Raw genomic sequence first — 15280 nt, forward strand, 5'->3', positions numbered from 1 at the left:
GCAAACATTCATATAATCCACATTACATCAATAAATAAAAATAGTGCATGAAAAGTCTAAGTAAGGCACCATTTTTGGTTCATTGATAATTCAGGAATCTGATGGCAGTGGGAAAGAAGCTGTCCTTATGCCGCTAAGTGCCCATCTTTAGGTCTTCAAGAGCAGTCATATGTATGGGTTGCTGTTTTCGAGGTGATCCAGAGCTGAGTGGAGAGCCAGCGATATTGTGTCTGCTGTGGAGCGATTGTGACGACAGGCGAATTGCAGTGGGTCCAGACCTTTGGTTAGATAAGTGTTAATGAGTGCACCTTGCTCGGTGCTGGTTTCTTGTATTTGTTTTAGCCCAAACCTCCAACTCATTACACTTTCTCAGTTGAAAGCTATAGTTGTACTTACTCCATCTATCTTCTGGAATTCAGTTTCTGTGTGCATGTATCTGGAAGAGACAGGAGACTCGGAGTGTTACAGGAAGAAAGGAATAGCAAATCTTTTGTCATTGCTTCTTTGGAGTATCTTTATTATTATTCATGTTGCTGGAAGATACATACATACAAATAATGGTATCCACATATTGCTGTGGAACATATTCTTTATAACCTGTTCTGTTATTGTCGATATCCAGTAAGAACATTGTGTAAAACACACATTTTCCTGTTAAGTCCCAGAAGTTATGGATTAGACATTCAGAAAAAGCCAGGATACATCCATGGTTGGAAGACAGCTGATGTGAAATATACAAGTAAATAAAAGTGGTATTTAAATCCTGCTGTGGCAGCTGCTTTAAACGTCCAAATCAAACTGGCACTCTTTGTGGGCCATCTTGCCAGAATGAAACAGGACTAAATAAAAAACTGTGGCCAGAAGAAAATTATTACAAATTTGAAAAGTGGAGACAATGCTCATTCCATAATACATGGCTAAATAAAATTTCTGAAATGTAATTTGATTTCATCTTTCCACTGCTCTTGAAAAATATTCCATATTGGAGTTAATTGTTCAGATTCACATTTTAGACTTCAATCCAAATTAAATGTCATTCTGAAAATCCAGTATATTTGTGTCTGAAACGAGAAATGATAGTCAGTTAAATATTTTTAAATTACATATAGTTTCCATATGTGCTGAGACGTGTCAGTCCATCAGGACTATGCTAGCTCACAGAGCAATCCCAACTTCCCTTCGAGTTGTTCTCCCAACATCTCAATCAACTCCCTCCTGATTCTATCACTTACCATGTTGGGAACAATTTGCAGTGGCCAATTAACCCACCAACAGCACATCTTCGTGATGTAGCCAGTAAAGGGAGCACCCAGGGGAAACCTGTGCCAACACTGGGAGAATGTACATACACCACACAGACAGCATCAGAGGTCGGGATCGAACCTGGGTCACTGGAGGTATGAGACAGCAGCTCTACCAATACATCATTGTGACACTCTAATAACAGCAGGCAATTTCTTGGCAACATCAGAAATGAAAATACCAAAATAAATACATCATTGGGTTGTCAATAAAATCTGAAGTCAGATTGATTAGGTACAAACTGGTGACTACACAGTAAAATAAGCCGCTTCACATTACTGAAACCTTTGTCTGTACAGGGTCAGCTCCATGCTGGAAACCCATTATTTAAGCAACACATATTTTCTTGAGTGTACAAGGCCCATGTGATCTATAAAATACAAAAGATTACTAATTCATAAAATATATTTTATAGACAAGAATTTCTTGAAATTCATTGCAATTAAAAATACAAACATCTAACAAAATCCATTTTATACATTTCTACAGTTCCTTACTGAGTAGATGAATTATTATCCCTGCACTTAGGAAGGAACTGAGGGATTCTCACAAAATTAACGAAAAGCTGATTTCCCATTAATAGAGAAATCCTCCTTTTAAGTACCATCATGGGAGAGAAGATAGAAGAAGTACAGTAATTCAATCTTCTAGTTAAAAAAAACACTGCAAGCTTTAAGTACAGATGAGGGAGCTTCTACATGTATTTGATAAGATTAACAGTCCTAAATATTGCTCTCAAACTCATAAGATCCTGGTGATACTAATTGTCATGTCGACATGCTGCTTTCCTGCTTCAGGCAGAATTTCCCTCCTTGTCTTTATTCTTCCTGCCACCCAATGAGCTACTCAATGGATTATTTTACTATTTCATTCACAAACTTTGCTTAAACAATTCACACAATTGCCATGATTACCATTTAGTAACTTTTTGAAAAGATTTCACTGACAAGGAGTCCATTATTGCCAATGTATCAGGGAGTTCATCGAGAAGACTCTTATATTTCATTTGGACTGTCACAATCTGTATTTTCTCAAGTCAGATCTCCAAACTTGTTTGGTTGCAATCTAGAATAAAGGGGAACCATACCTGATTAAAGAAACAAAGAACAAGGGTAGATCTGGAACACACAGAATATTTGTTCTGAGACTGTCATCACTCAGATTTATTCAGTTTGTTTCTGTTCAGTTAAATTAGAAGCACAAAGTGCTCATTTGCATTGCATGGAATCAAATGCAAAGAAAAAGTTATTCCTGAGAGTTTGCTGTGCTTTGGACGGCCTGTACTGCAACAGGTATTCTCTTCAGTAGGATCGGGCTAGTCTCATGCTGCTGAGGTAGCTGCTCGATTTCAGAAACAGTGTAGATTGGTTCTTCCCATTTCTTCAATCGCTTCATCAGCTCTTCCATACTAAGCTTGAAAACCAACCGTGGGTCTATACTTGGCAGTGCAGGACAACTGCAGCCTTCTCGTAGTTTAAGAGCCTGCAACAATGAAAAATTAGTATTTAGATGCAACATTCTTAAAATGTGTAGCATCTGTTGGAAGTTTCATCTGGAACTATCAAACGCATGGTGAATGAAATCTGACATCCCAGTATCATTTTGCAGCAGCTGTGGTTTCATGTCTTATCATTTTGATCAATTGCCTAACAGATTCCAGATGATGGAACATCAACAACCTTTATGTTTCAGATACCCATCTCCAAATCACATTGCCAGGCTTGGCCATCTTTACTGATTAATTCCAAGCTTTCACATGTGGCTTTCATGGAAATAAAAGAATGCAATTTCAATGTATAAAGGCTTTCACAAGCACTGCATTGAAACATATTTGAAATATAGTGATTGAGATAGGAAAACACTTGTATCAGGAAGAGAATCTTGAAATTAACATAACTTTAACTAAGAGCATGCATGATACTGGCATGACTGATCATAGCTTTTGCAGACATCTACAGCAGAGTATAATATACTGTAACAGAGGTGCTTCTATCTCAAATAATTCAGGTTCAGCCCTCATTTCCAGTACGATATGCACAGAATTTGTTACATAAGAGAAATAACAATAAACCACAGGGAAACAGGTTCATGGAATTGCTAAGGAGCTGGTATAGACTTGATAGGCCAAATGTCCTTCTATATTACAAGGAAACAATTTAAATGAGTAAGCCAGGCCATTTAGCCTGCAGCGCCAGTGCTTTCTTAAAATAGTCAAAAATAGCTCAGCCCTCTCCCTCATTTTGTTTAACAATTTATTTATTTGTCCTATACATTGCAATACATTCTGTACTCTTGTACCTGAATTTGGCATAATCCTTCTTAATATTTTAGTGGGAATTTTAACTTAATTATTGCTCATCACCAACTCAGAAGCCAATGGAAAATATTTCCCTGGTTGACTGAAACAAATTCTAAATTAATTAAGTGCAGGTTTGAGAGATTTTGCTTTTGAGGAATGGGGATTAAATAACATGAACATACCCCCTTCCCCCAGTCATCCACAGACATCTGCCTTCTTCCCATCAAGATCAGGAGCAATAAATGTTTTTTTTTCCCCCAGTGACACCAGAGAAACCTTTAAATGTGTTGGCTATGAACCAACTAAACAAATACAAATTAGATATGCAGTGAGGGGAAAAAAATCCATTCTATGGCTGCCAATCAACCCACAAGATACCATATTATTATGGAAATCAGTGGACATAATTGTGTCCTAATTATACTGACAGTGATTTATGGTGTCAGGAACACGATTAAAGCAATGTGGTTAAATCATACTGTCAGCAGACTTCATACTTTCTCTTACTCAGTTCAGTAGAAAGGGAAGTGTCAAAACTGAAATGTTGCTGTTGTCAAATGCTATTTTTCATGCATTGGTAATAATGCTGCTCAAGAAAACAGGATGCTGGAACTGGGTCTTAAAAGTCACCAAATACATGGTGCCATTTCAGTTATGCAACATTCCCATTCCTACATTATTCTACAGATCAAGAGCCACCTGAACACGTTCAGAGTTGCCTCATCACGTTCCTGACAGAGTTGTACAATCGCTGATCCCCAAAGTTTTCAATGCAGGTAACAAATTTTAACAAGTCTACTGCTGTTTTTAAAAAAAAACTGTCAGAGGGGAATGGAACCCTATTATTTAAATGCCTCGATCAAAAGGGAGTGAGTTGCACGACCTCAATTTACATAGATTGCTTACCAAGTTTCACAAACAAATTACCATCAGTCTCAGCTATTTTTAATGGATGGCTGAGGGCAGCCACGCATTGTTGGAGCATTGCTTTATTGTGGTGGTATTATATATATATATATATATATATATAATATACAAAAAAAAATCAAGAAACCTATCACTGTCTTTTCAGTTCCTTGCTCATTGACGCACAACGCAGCAAAGCTAATGATGTGGAATTCATTTCTCACACAACACATGCCAAAATAAAAATGTAGTGTTTTCAATAAGAACAGAAGGAGTCTTCCACAAGTATATTGGACTCTTAAGAGTACAGTACACCTATGAATTAGTGTTAAAAGCAGGATGAAGAAAATAAAATAAAAATATTTTAGGGCAAATTTGTTCAACTATTGATCAATATACAAAATGAAATTAGAAGTATAGGAGACTAAAAAAGGAGTTTACAAGCTTGCAATTATTTGGCAAACAACAGATGATACACAAATTAAAAGGTAATCTCCAGGCAAAGGAATTAAAATTGTCCAAAGGCCTTCCAAATACACTACAATTTTCAGCTCAATATATATAGCCCGTGCAGCTTGAAATAAGTGGAAGGAAATACGGAAGAGTTCACGACTTTAGACAGAAACAAATTAATCATTATAATCTTATAAAAATGTATTGAAAAGGATTTTTTGATTTTAAACCTATTGACAGGTAAATTTATGCATAATAACACAATAACAAAATTATTAGTTACAGAAATAAGATGGTCAAGGAGATATTCTATATTGCTTAGAGTTTACTTGTAAGGTTACAAAAATAAGGAATTACTTCACCCTGCAAATCCATATCTTAATTATATGGTCATCTTTTGCTTTGAAGATAATAAAAGCTTGTCTGTGGAAGTACGAGCCAGTATCAACCTCAACAATCTCCATTTGTCAATAACTGAGATGGTTCACTTTACAATGCTGAGCATCCTCAGGCTGCAGAAAGCAAAATGGGACAGGCACACAGTAGACTGCAGTTCCTGAAGCCAATCGTCTGATTCAGGGTAGCAAGTTCCCTCTCTATTGTATACTACTTCCACTCTTCCCATCCATTCTCAACCCTCTCCTCTTTGGTGTTTCCCCTCTCCAATCCCATTGCCCCATGGATTCTTCTGCTCCTTTTTTTCCCCCAACCACCTTCGTTTCATCTGGTCTCTCTTTTTATTGCCCATTCTTAATCACCCTCCTCCAACCTGTATGCCATCTGACCCTTTGGTTTTTCTTGCCTCTCTCTCCTTTTATCTGGTCTCTCTCTATCCATCATGCTTCACCAATTCCACATGGGTCTCCGTCCTATTCCTCTCATGCTGTTCTATTTATACTGGTTTCACTTCATTTCCAGTCTTGATAATGGGTTCAGGCCCAAAACATCGACCATTTTTTCCCCCACACTGATGCAGCACAACCTGCTGAGTCAAATGTTATTAAGTTGATATATTGGTCCTGAAATACTAGAACATTTGAATACTTTAATAAAAATATTTTGGAAGGAACTGCAAGACTCTGTATTCAACTTGGAGAATGAATGTTGAAAGTATTTGGAACCTTCAGTTATTCAGCAATATGCTAAAATGAAGGTAAAGATTAATTAAAATAAAAGCTGAATGTATACGTACAGGTCCTTGACCCTATTGCTGAATTTCTTGCTTCAACTCTACCTTCGCTACAATGACAACAACTTTGGAGCTGGCTCATGCACTCATGATGAGCTTGTTGACTTTATCCACTTTTCCACCAACTCCCACCCTGAACTCAAACTTACTTAGTCCATCTCTAGTAATACCCCTTCTTGATCTCTCTCTGTCTCAATCTCAGGAGACAGACTCTCAACAAACATCTACAAACCCACCAAATCCCAGATACATCAACTACACCTCTTCATACCCTGTGCCCTGTAAGGATTCCATTCCTTTCCCTCAATTCCTCTGTCTCCATCACATCTGCTCCCAGGATGAGGTCTCCCATGCCAGATTATCAAGAGATGTCCTCCTACAAAAACGTAGCTTCCCCTCTCCCACTATCAACTTAGCCCTCACTTGCACACCTGCCCGGTCCCCCTTCACCCCCATGCATAACAAAGACAGGATTCCCCTTGTCCTCACCTACTAACCCAGCAGCCTCTGCATCCAACATATTATCCTCTGCAACCTACTATGTGATCTCAACTTCTCCTCTCCTCCTTCTGCAGGGACCACTACTTCCGTTACACCCTCGTCCACTCCTACCTTCCAACCAATCACCCCCTTGTCACCTACCCCTGTGAATGCAGGAGATGCTCCACTTGCGCCCACACCTCCTCCGTCACCAGCATTTGAAGTTCCAAACAGTCCTTCCAGAGAAACAACACTTGGAATCTGCATCTGTTGCTGCCACTGTAGTCTCCTCTACATTAAGGAGATTGGATGCAGACTGGGAAGATCACTTCATTGAACACCAGCTCTGTCCATAGCAAAAGCGAGGATCTCCCAGTGATCACCCATTTCACTTCCCCACCCCATTCACTTGCCGATATGTCTGCTCATGGCCTCCTGCACTGCCAGTCTGAGATCACCCACAGATTGGAAGAATAACACCTCATATTCCAACCGGTTGGCATTAACGTTAGCCTCCACTTTTCCATTAACACGATCTTTCACAATGTCTCCTTTTCTCTTGCTCTGTCTTTCTCTTCACTTTCCCTCCTTTCCCTCAGCTCTGCTTCGACAAAGCCCCAAACAACCCCCCACATCTCCCAGTCAATTCTCACCTTTCCCCTCTCCTGCATCCCACCCATATCCAATTATCACCTTTTGTCTGCTGGTCCATACTCCTCCCACTTCCCATTTTTCTCTTCTCCCCAGTCTTTTAATTCAGGTGCCTGCCTGCTTTTTACTCGTTCCTTGAAGAAGGGCTCAGGACTGAAACATTGGTTATATATCTTTACCTCCAATGGACGCTGCAAAACCTGCTGAGTTCCTCCAGCATTTCTGTTTTTTTTTACAACAATCACAGCGTCTGCAGATTTGTTTCACTTCTTCCTTCTAATGTTAATTTATATTCATTATTTTGTGTGGCTCTTTAACAATCCAACTACAATTCTACAAAATAACAGCAGGTCATTGTATTCATGGCAAATATTTTAATTCTAAATCTTTCAACTTGCACCTACCCTGTCCTTTCCTTGCAATCCCCTTGCATTTATCTTTTTTATAAAATCTATTTTCTGCCTCTTTTCAGCTAGAAATCAATGATGACACTTCCTACCATAAAAATCTTTTATAACCTATCCACTTTTATAAATTCTTAAAAATTAAAACATGTTGAAGTAGGATTTTTAATAAAGATTTTAAAAAGTCACAGAATGGCATGTAGCATAAGACCTGCATATACAGTGAAAAACTGTAAGAAACACAAAAGCTCCAGATGCTGGAATCTTTAGAAAACAAAGAATTGTTGGAGGATCAGCAGGTCAGACAACATCCATGGGTAGAAATGGAGGGACAATGTTTCTGATGTGAATCCTTTATCAAGACCAACATAGAATCAGTTATACCGGGTAGTTAGAATATCTGCATAAAAGGGGTAAATATTAGTGTGTTATAAACAATTTGCACAGTTCAACTTTCTATTTTCTGATGAAAGGCCATCAACATGAAAAACTAGTGCCCTCTTTGCCGATGCTGAATGACTTCAATTATTTTCCAGAAAATTTTGATTTTATTACAGATTACCAGAAATGTATCTTTTGCAATTGATGGTTTGTGTGCCATTACTTTTTTATTTGTATACTAACGTTAGAGTGCTAACTTGTGGTGATATAATATACACATTTTATTTCAAAGAGCAGGGGTGGCCAAACCACAGCCACGTGTGGCTTTTTGACATATAATGTACAGCTCGCAGAAATACGTTGGTTGAGACAAGAATTGTGCGAGCTGGGGGTGCTCACAATGGTAGTTTTAGTGGGCGTGGCTTGAGATCGCGTGATTGTGGCATGTGTGGCTATGTTTTGGGCAGTGAAATTAGCGGAGTGCAGTGTGATCTAGGCCGCCTGCCCTCTAGAAGTCCAGTCGCCCCAGCAGCGGACTCTCGCCTAGGCCTGTTCACCTGCCTATCCAAGCTCCCGACGCCCCAAACAATGCAGGTACTTACCGCAGTCAAAAGTATATGCGTGTTATAGTTGACGCCCTACATTTTACCCTAAAAACTGGTCCACAAAATTCGATTATAACACAAGTGTATGTGGTATGTGTACTTTTGAATAATGAAACTAATACAAATGAGCAATTTAACAACTACATAAATAAATAAAATCACATACATGTATTTCTTAATATTTACGTGAAATGTTTGTCACAAGATGTGCATGCAAGAGTAAAAATGTGCATGTAATATTTTTTCACATCTTGCGGCTCTCAGACATCTGATATTTATTGTATGTGACTCTTACGTTAAGCAAGTTTGGCCAGCCTTACCATAGAGGATGTCCAAAATGTTAGTTTGGTGTGCTATTTTTAGCTATGCTCCATTTTATCCTATTGCTAAACACCTGATTCAGGGTAATCATTTAAATTTACTTCAGTATACCTTACTTATCACAATCAATGCCACTTTCTCCACATCTTAAGTTAAATTTGATAACATTTTGATCTTCATTGATTGGTGTCCAGTATTAGGACTGCTTTAACAATACCAAATCAGATCATTGTTCATATTGTAAAAGTGAAAGCCCTTTTTCAGATGACGAGAACCTATCCAGACCTGCCCACAGTTGCATACTTTTAATGTCTTTTAACATCACTGCTAGTGAGCTAAACCTAGATATGAACAATTAAGCTGTTCTATTTTACAGACAATAAATGGAAATACTACTATAATCAAATGTTATCATTTTAATTAGTTCATATTAACTCAAGAACAAACATACTACAATGTCCCTTTTGCTCTTGCCTTTCTGGAAACAACTTTTTCCCTGGTGTTTTGATCATTGCCTGGGATTCACATTGAAGGACCTGCTCGTCCTTTTTAGCAGAAATCATCATCTAATTCATCATAAATAAGCATTTTATCTTTGTGTCTTATTATCATGGAATGTGGACAGGGTCTCATAGCTGGGCTGCTTTCCTGTTAAATAAATCTTTGGCAAACATGTCAAAATAATTTTGGCTTCTTTGCCTGACCCCACCAAATGCTCGTGTGAGTGAAGATACAGAGGACACTAACTGTTAGGAGAAGGGTCATACCAACGAGAACATGTCTAAAAGGTATGAAACAATTAAGTCTGATGGATCATATCTGGAACATCAAACTCTAGTATCCATGAATTTTGTAAGAAGAAGCTGCAACAGGAATTTTAAAGCCGAGTTTAAAATATTTAGGTGCAAGAACCAAATTCTTTCTATGGCAAGGTAGCTGAGCTTAGAGCATGGACAGATACTTGGGGTCATGATATTGTGGCAATTAGTGAGACCTGGCTACAGGAGGGGCAGGACTGGCAACTTAATATTCCAGGATACATTTGTTTTAGATGTGATAGAGCAGGGGGTAAAAAAGGGGGAGGAGTTGCTCTGCTTGTTAAGGAGGGCATTAGTGCCGTGAAGTGGCAGGATGGTCTGGAGGGATCGTCCAGTGAGGCTGTTTGGGTGGAATTGAGGGGTGAAGGAGGCATGAGGGTGCTAATAGGGGTGTATTACAGACCACCAAATGGGCCAAGAAAATTAGAGGAACAAATTTGTAGGGAGAGAGCATATATGTGTAATAAACATAAGGTAGTGATCATGGGAGATTTTGATTAGGATACCCATACAGTTAGAGGGCTAGATGGGCTAGAGTTCGTTAAATGTGTTCAAGATTGTTTTCTAAATCAATTAGTAGAAGAATCGACTCGGGACGGTGTAATACTAGATCTCCTGTTAGGGAATGAGCTAGGTCAGGTATCGGACATTAATGTAGGAGAACAAATTGGGTCTAGTGATCATAACTCTTAGTTTTCGGGTAGTTTTAGGGAAGAGCAAGGAGGGGCCTAAAGTTGAGGTTCTGGATTGGAGAAGAGCAAATTTTGAAGGAATAAGAAGGGATTTGGGGAGTATTGAGTGGGACAGGATATTTTCAGGTAAGGATGTAAATGAAAAATGGAGGATATACAAAAAGGAAATTTTGCGGGTACAGAGTACATATGTCCCAGTGAGGATCAAAGGAAAGGATGGAAGTCATAGGGAGGCTTGGTTTTCGAGGAATATTGGAAATTTGGTTAGGAGAAAAAGGGAGGTGTAAAAGTGGTAGAAAGAGCAGGGAGCTGAGAGTTTGAAGGAGGACTACAAGGAGTGTAGAAGGAATCTTAAGAAAGAAATTAGAAAGGCCAAAAAAAGGCACGAAGAGGCTTTGGCAGACAGAGTAAAAATAAATCCAAAGGGTTTCTATTGGTATATTAAAAGTAAAAGATTAGTGAAGGATAAAATTGGACCCCTTGTAGATAGTGAGGGTAGGATGAGTGAGAAGTCAGAGGAAATGGGGGAAATTTTGAATGATTTCTTTGCCTCGGTATTCACTAGGGAAAAAAATATTGAACCAGTTGAAGTAAAGAAAAATAGTGGGGAGGTCATGAAGCATATAAGGAAAACCGAGGAGGTAGTGATGGCTGTGTTGAAAAAGATAAAGGTGGATAAATCTCTGGGACCGGACAAAATATTCCCAAGGACACTCAGGGAGGCTTGTGGACAGATAGTGGGGCCATTAACAGAGACATTTAGGATGTCACTGGTCATGGGGGTAGTGCCAAAGGATTGGAGGGTGGCCCATGTGGTTCCGCTGTTTAAGAAAGGGTCCAAATTTAAACCCGTGAGTCTGACGTCTGTGGTGGGTAAGTTGATGGAAAGTGCTCTGAGGGATGGTATTTACAAATATTTGGAGGTACAGGGATTGATAGGGAGTAATCAGGATGGTTTTGTCAGGGGTAGATCATGCTTGACAAACGTGATTGAGTTTTTCGAGGGGGTTACAAAAAAAGGTTGATGAAGGGAAAGCTGTGGATGTTGTCTATTTAGACTTTAGTAAAGCTTTTGACAAAGTTCCGCACAGGAGGTTAGGAAAAAAAGGTGGAGGCATTAAGTATAAATAAGGAGGTAGTGAAATGGATTCAGCAATGGTTGGATGGGAGGTGTCAGAGAGTAGTGGTAGAAAATTGTTTGTCCAATTGGAGGCCGGTGACTAGTGGAGTTCCTCAGGGATCGGTCCTAGGTCCACTATTGTTTGTTATATATATTAACGATCTGGAAGTAGGGGTGGAGAATTGGACAAGCAAGTTTGCAGATGATACAAAGATTGGTGGTGTTGTGGACAGTGAGGAAGATTACCATAGATTAAAAGTTGATTTAGGAAGGCTGGAAGTGTGGGCTGAGAAATGGCTGATGGAATTTAATACAGTTAAGTGTGAGGTGTTACATTTTGGAAAGACAAATCTAAATAGGTCATATGCATTAAATGGTAGGCTATTGAGATGTGCAGAGCAACAAAGGGATTTAGGAGTGATGGTAAATAGTACCCTCAAGGCTGATACTCAGATAGATGGTGTGGTGAAGAAGGCATTTGGAATGTTGGCCTTCATAAATCGGAGTATTGAATTCAAGAGTAGGGAGGTTATGATGAAATTGTACAAGGCATTGGTGAGGCCAAATTTGGAGTACTGTGTACAGTTTTGGTCACCAAATTATAGGAAAGATATAAACAAAATAGAGAGAGTACAGAGAAGGTTCACAAGAATGTTGACAGGATTTCAAGGTTTGAGTTACAGGGAAAGTTTGTGCAGACTAGGGCTTTTTTCTCTGGAGCGCAGAAGATTGAGGGGGGACTTGATAGAGGTGTTTAAGATTTTAAAAGGGACAGACAGAGTAAATGTGGATAGGCTTTTTCAATTAAGAGTGGGGGAGATTCAAACTAGAGGGCATGGTTTAAGATTGAAGGGGGAAAATTATAAGGGGAACATGAGGGGAAATTTCTTTACGCAAAGGGTGGTAGGAATGTGGACTGAGCTTCTGGCAGACGTGGTCGAGGCAGGATCATCGGTTACATTTAAGGAAAGACTGGATCGTTACATGGAGAAGAGAGGACTGGAGGGGTATGGACCGGGTGCTAGTCAGCGGGACTAGGAGGGTGGGAATTTGTTACGGCATGGACTAGTAGGACCGAACTGGCCTGTTCTGTGCTGTAAGTGGTTATATGGTTATATGGCATTACAGAAGAATGTAACACACCATCTTGCACAAGGTACTCTCTTTCATTCGCATCTCATTCACAAAACCCAGTCATTCACTATGTGGTCACCACCTGATCTAATGTTCATAATTCTCATACAATCCACTAGAAGCTTTCAAAATGGGCCTAGAGATGTGGCATTTTTGAGCCATGGTAACTTCAGCACACAGCACGAATGAAGCTGCCTTTATGTGGCAGAATAAAAATGTCAAAATAATTATGGGGAATTTTAACATGAAAGGGGATTGGGAAAGTCAAGAAGTTACTGGATCTCAGGAGAGAGAGTTTATAGAGTACCTACGGGCTGGCTTTTTGGAACAGCTTGTCAATAAGCCCACCAAGGGTTCAGCGGTTTTGATTGGGTGATGCGTAATGAACCTGGGGTGATTAGGGAATTAAATGTAATGGAACCCTTAGTGGGCATAAAATGATTGAGTTCAGTTTCAAATTTGAAAAGGAAAAGCTATCAGGTGTGTCAATATTTGAGTAGAACAAAACAAATGACAGTGGTGTGAGAGAGGAACTGGCTCAAGTTTACTAGAAAATTAAGCAAGATGGAGAGACAGCAGAGCAGAATTGGATGATATTTATATAAGAAATAAAGAAAGTGCAGGATACATAAATTCCAAGAAAAAAAAATTATGAATGGAAAAATGGCACAAATGTGGCTAACAAGAGAGGTTACGGCTAAAATAAAACCAAAAGGGAGGGCATACAAGGAAGCAAAAATTAGAGGAAAACCAGAGGACTGGGAAACTTTTTAAAACTTACAGAAAGAGACAAAGAAAGTCATTAGGAAAGAAAAGATTAATTATGAAAGGAAGTTGGAAAATAACATAGAAAAAGAGTTTTTTTTAAATACTTGAAGAGTAAAAGAGAGACACGGGTCAATTTAGGACCGATTTAAATTGATGCTGGATAAATTATAATGGGTAACAAAGAGATGGCAGATGAACTACATGAGTATTTTGCATCAATCTTCACTGAGGAAGACAATATCAATATACCCGATAGTCAGAGGTCACAGGGAATTGTGACAGAGTATTTTGAGGTGGCTTGGGAGGAATTGCTAGAGCAGGTTGCACACACATATTTTAAAACACAATTTTTGCAGGACTTTTGCAGTGCTTGTTGCAGAGGAGCAACAAAGTATCAACATACCGCTTGCCTGGGAGAGCATGTAATTTTTGCAGGAGAGGAATCGAGTGAGAGAGAAAGAGTCACAGAAATCAGTTCCAGAGGCACAAGCTGGCAAACTTTGGAAGGCTGCCTGGTCAAAGGAGAAGACCGCCGGTCTGAAAGGTGACCTGAAAGAAAGAGGATCATCTGGAGAACCCTGAAAGGGGCAAGATTGAGAAGGAATCAGTTGCGGTTGTCTTGGAAAAGGAATCTCTCTCTGAAAACCAGCAAGAACCCTCCTGAGTGGTAACATTTTATGGGGGATTGTCCTTTTTGGATTTGAACATTGCAGTCTTACCATTTATTAGTTAATTGGGTTTCGTTTTTGCAAGTTATGGTGTCTGTAATTTTTGCAAGCTAACTTAAAGCTGGTGTCTGTAAAAACAGCAGCAATAGATGTTGTTACATGTTTGTGACAACCATCAGCTGCAGAGCTGCAAAGCAAGAAAAAAAGAGGAACTGATGGATATTTCTAAGGCACTGAAAATTACTGAAATTAAGCATTGGATGAGGAAAATACAAATACAAAGGAGTTTAGTATTATATAAGTGAAGGAAAAGTTATTGAGGAAGACTTAGAAAATTTTCAAGAGAATAGATCTTTGGAATTGCAATTGGAATTGGAGAAATTGAATGTGCAAGAAGAAAACAAAGGACATATAAGGCAGAGGAAGCTGAAAAACGGAGGAAATAAGAGTTAGAGGTAATTGAAAGGGATAGACAGTGTCAATTAGAGAAGTTAATAATGAAGATAGAAATAAGTACGAGAACTGAGGCTGTAACTCCTGGGGAAGGGTTTTTGACTAGTCGAGAGATAAATCTAGTGCCTCCTTTTGATGAGGGAGAACCACAGGTTCCAGTTAAAATTTTTAGAGATACTGGGCTGCTCAATCATTGTTGTTAGAATGTGTTTTAACTGTGGATTAAAGGACTGACACAGGGGAGACAACTTTGATTAAAAGGTGCTGGAGGTGAGGTAGAGTCAATATCACTTCACAATGTCGTGCTAAATTCAGAATTAGTCAAAGGACCTGTTGTAGTAGGAGTAATTCCAAAGTTACCCATGCAGGTGTCTCATTTTTGTTGGGGAATGATTTGGCAGAGGATAAAGTTGGATCAGTTTTAAGATTAACACATCGGACTAGTAAGGATGAAGTTAGAGAGGATGGTGAGATATATCTTGCATGTGCGGTAACTAGGTCTGTGACTAAGGAAATGATGATAGCTAAAGAAAATCCAGTTGATAGAGATTTGCCCAGTACTTCTGAAGTACTTTTGAAAGGGCAGGGTCATTGTAGGAGTAAAGATTTCTCTGACAAGAAAAGAGTAAATTCAGC

General features: G+C 39.0%; 1 protein-coding gene across 1 annotated transcript in view; it reads right to left on the reverse strand.

The window, feature by feature from the left end:
- Positions 1 to 488: 488 nt before the first annotated feature.
- oma1 (OMA1 zinc metallopeptidase) overlaps positions 489 to 15280 on the reverse strand; it is a 72713-nt gene continuing 57921 nt past the window's right edge. The window contains 1 exon segment of the mRNA XM_069938497.1: positions 489 to 2784. Coding sequence (XP_069794598.1) covers positions 2548 to 2784 — 237 coding nt within the window. The 3' untranslated portion in view covers positions 489 to 2547.

Source organism: Narcine bancroftii, chromosome 5 (assembly GCF_036971445.1).
Source record: "Narcine bancroftii isolate sNarBan1 chromosome 5, sNarBan1.hap1, whole genome shotgun sequence".
Taxonomy (NCBI): domain Eukaryota; kingdom Metazoa; phylum Chordata; class Chondrichthyes; order Torpediniformes; family Narcinidae; genus Narcine; species Narcine bancroftii.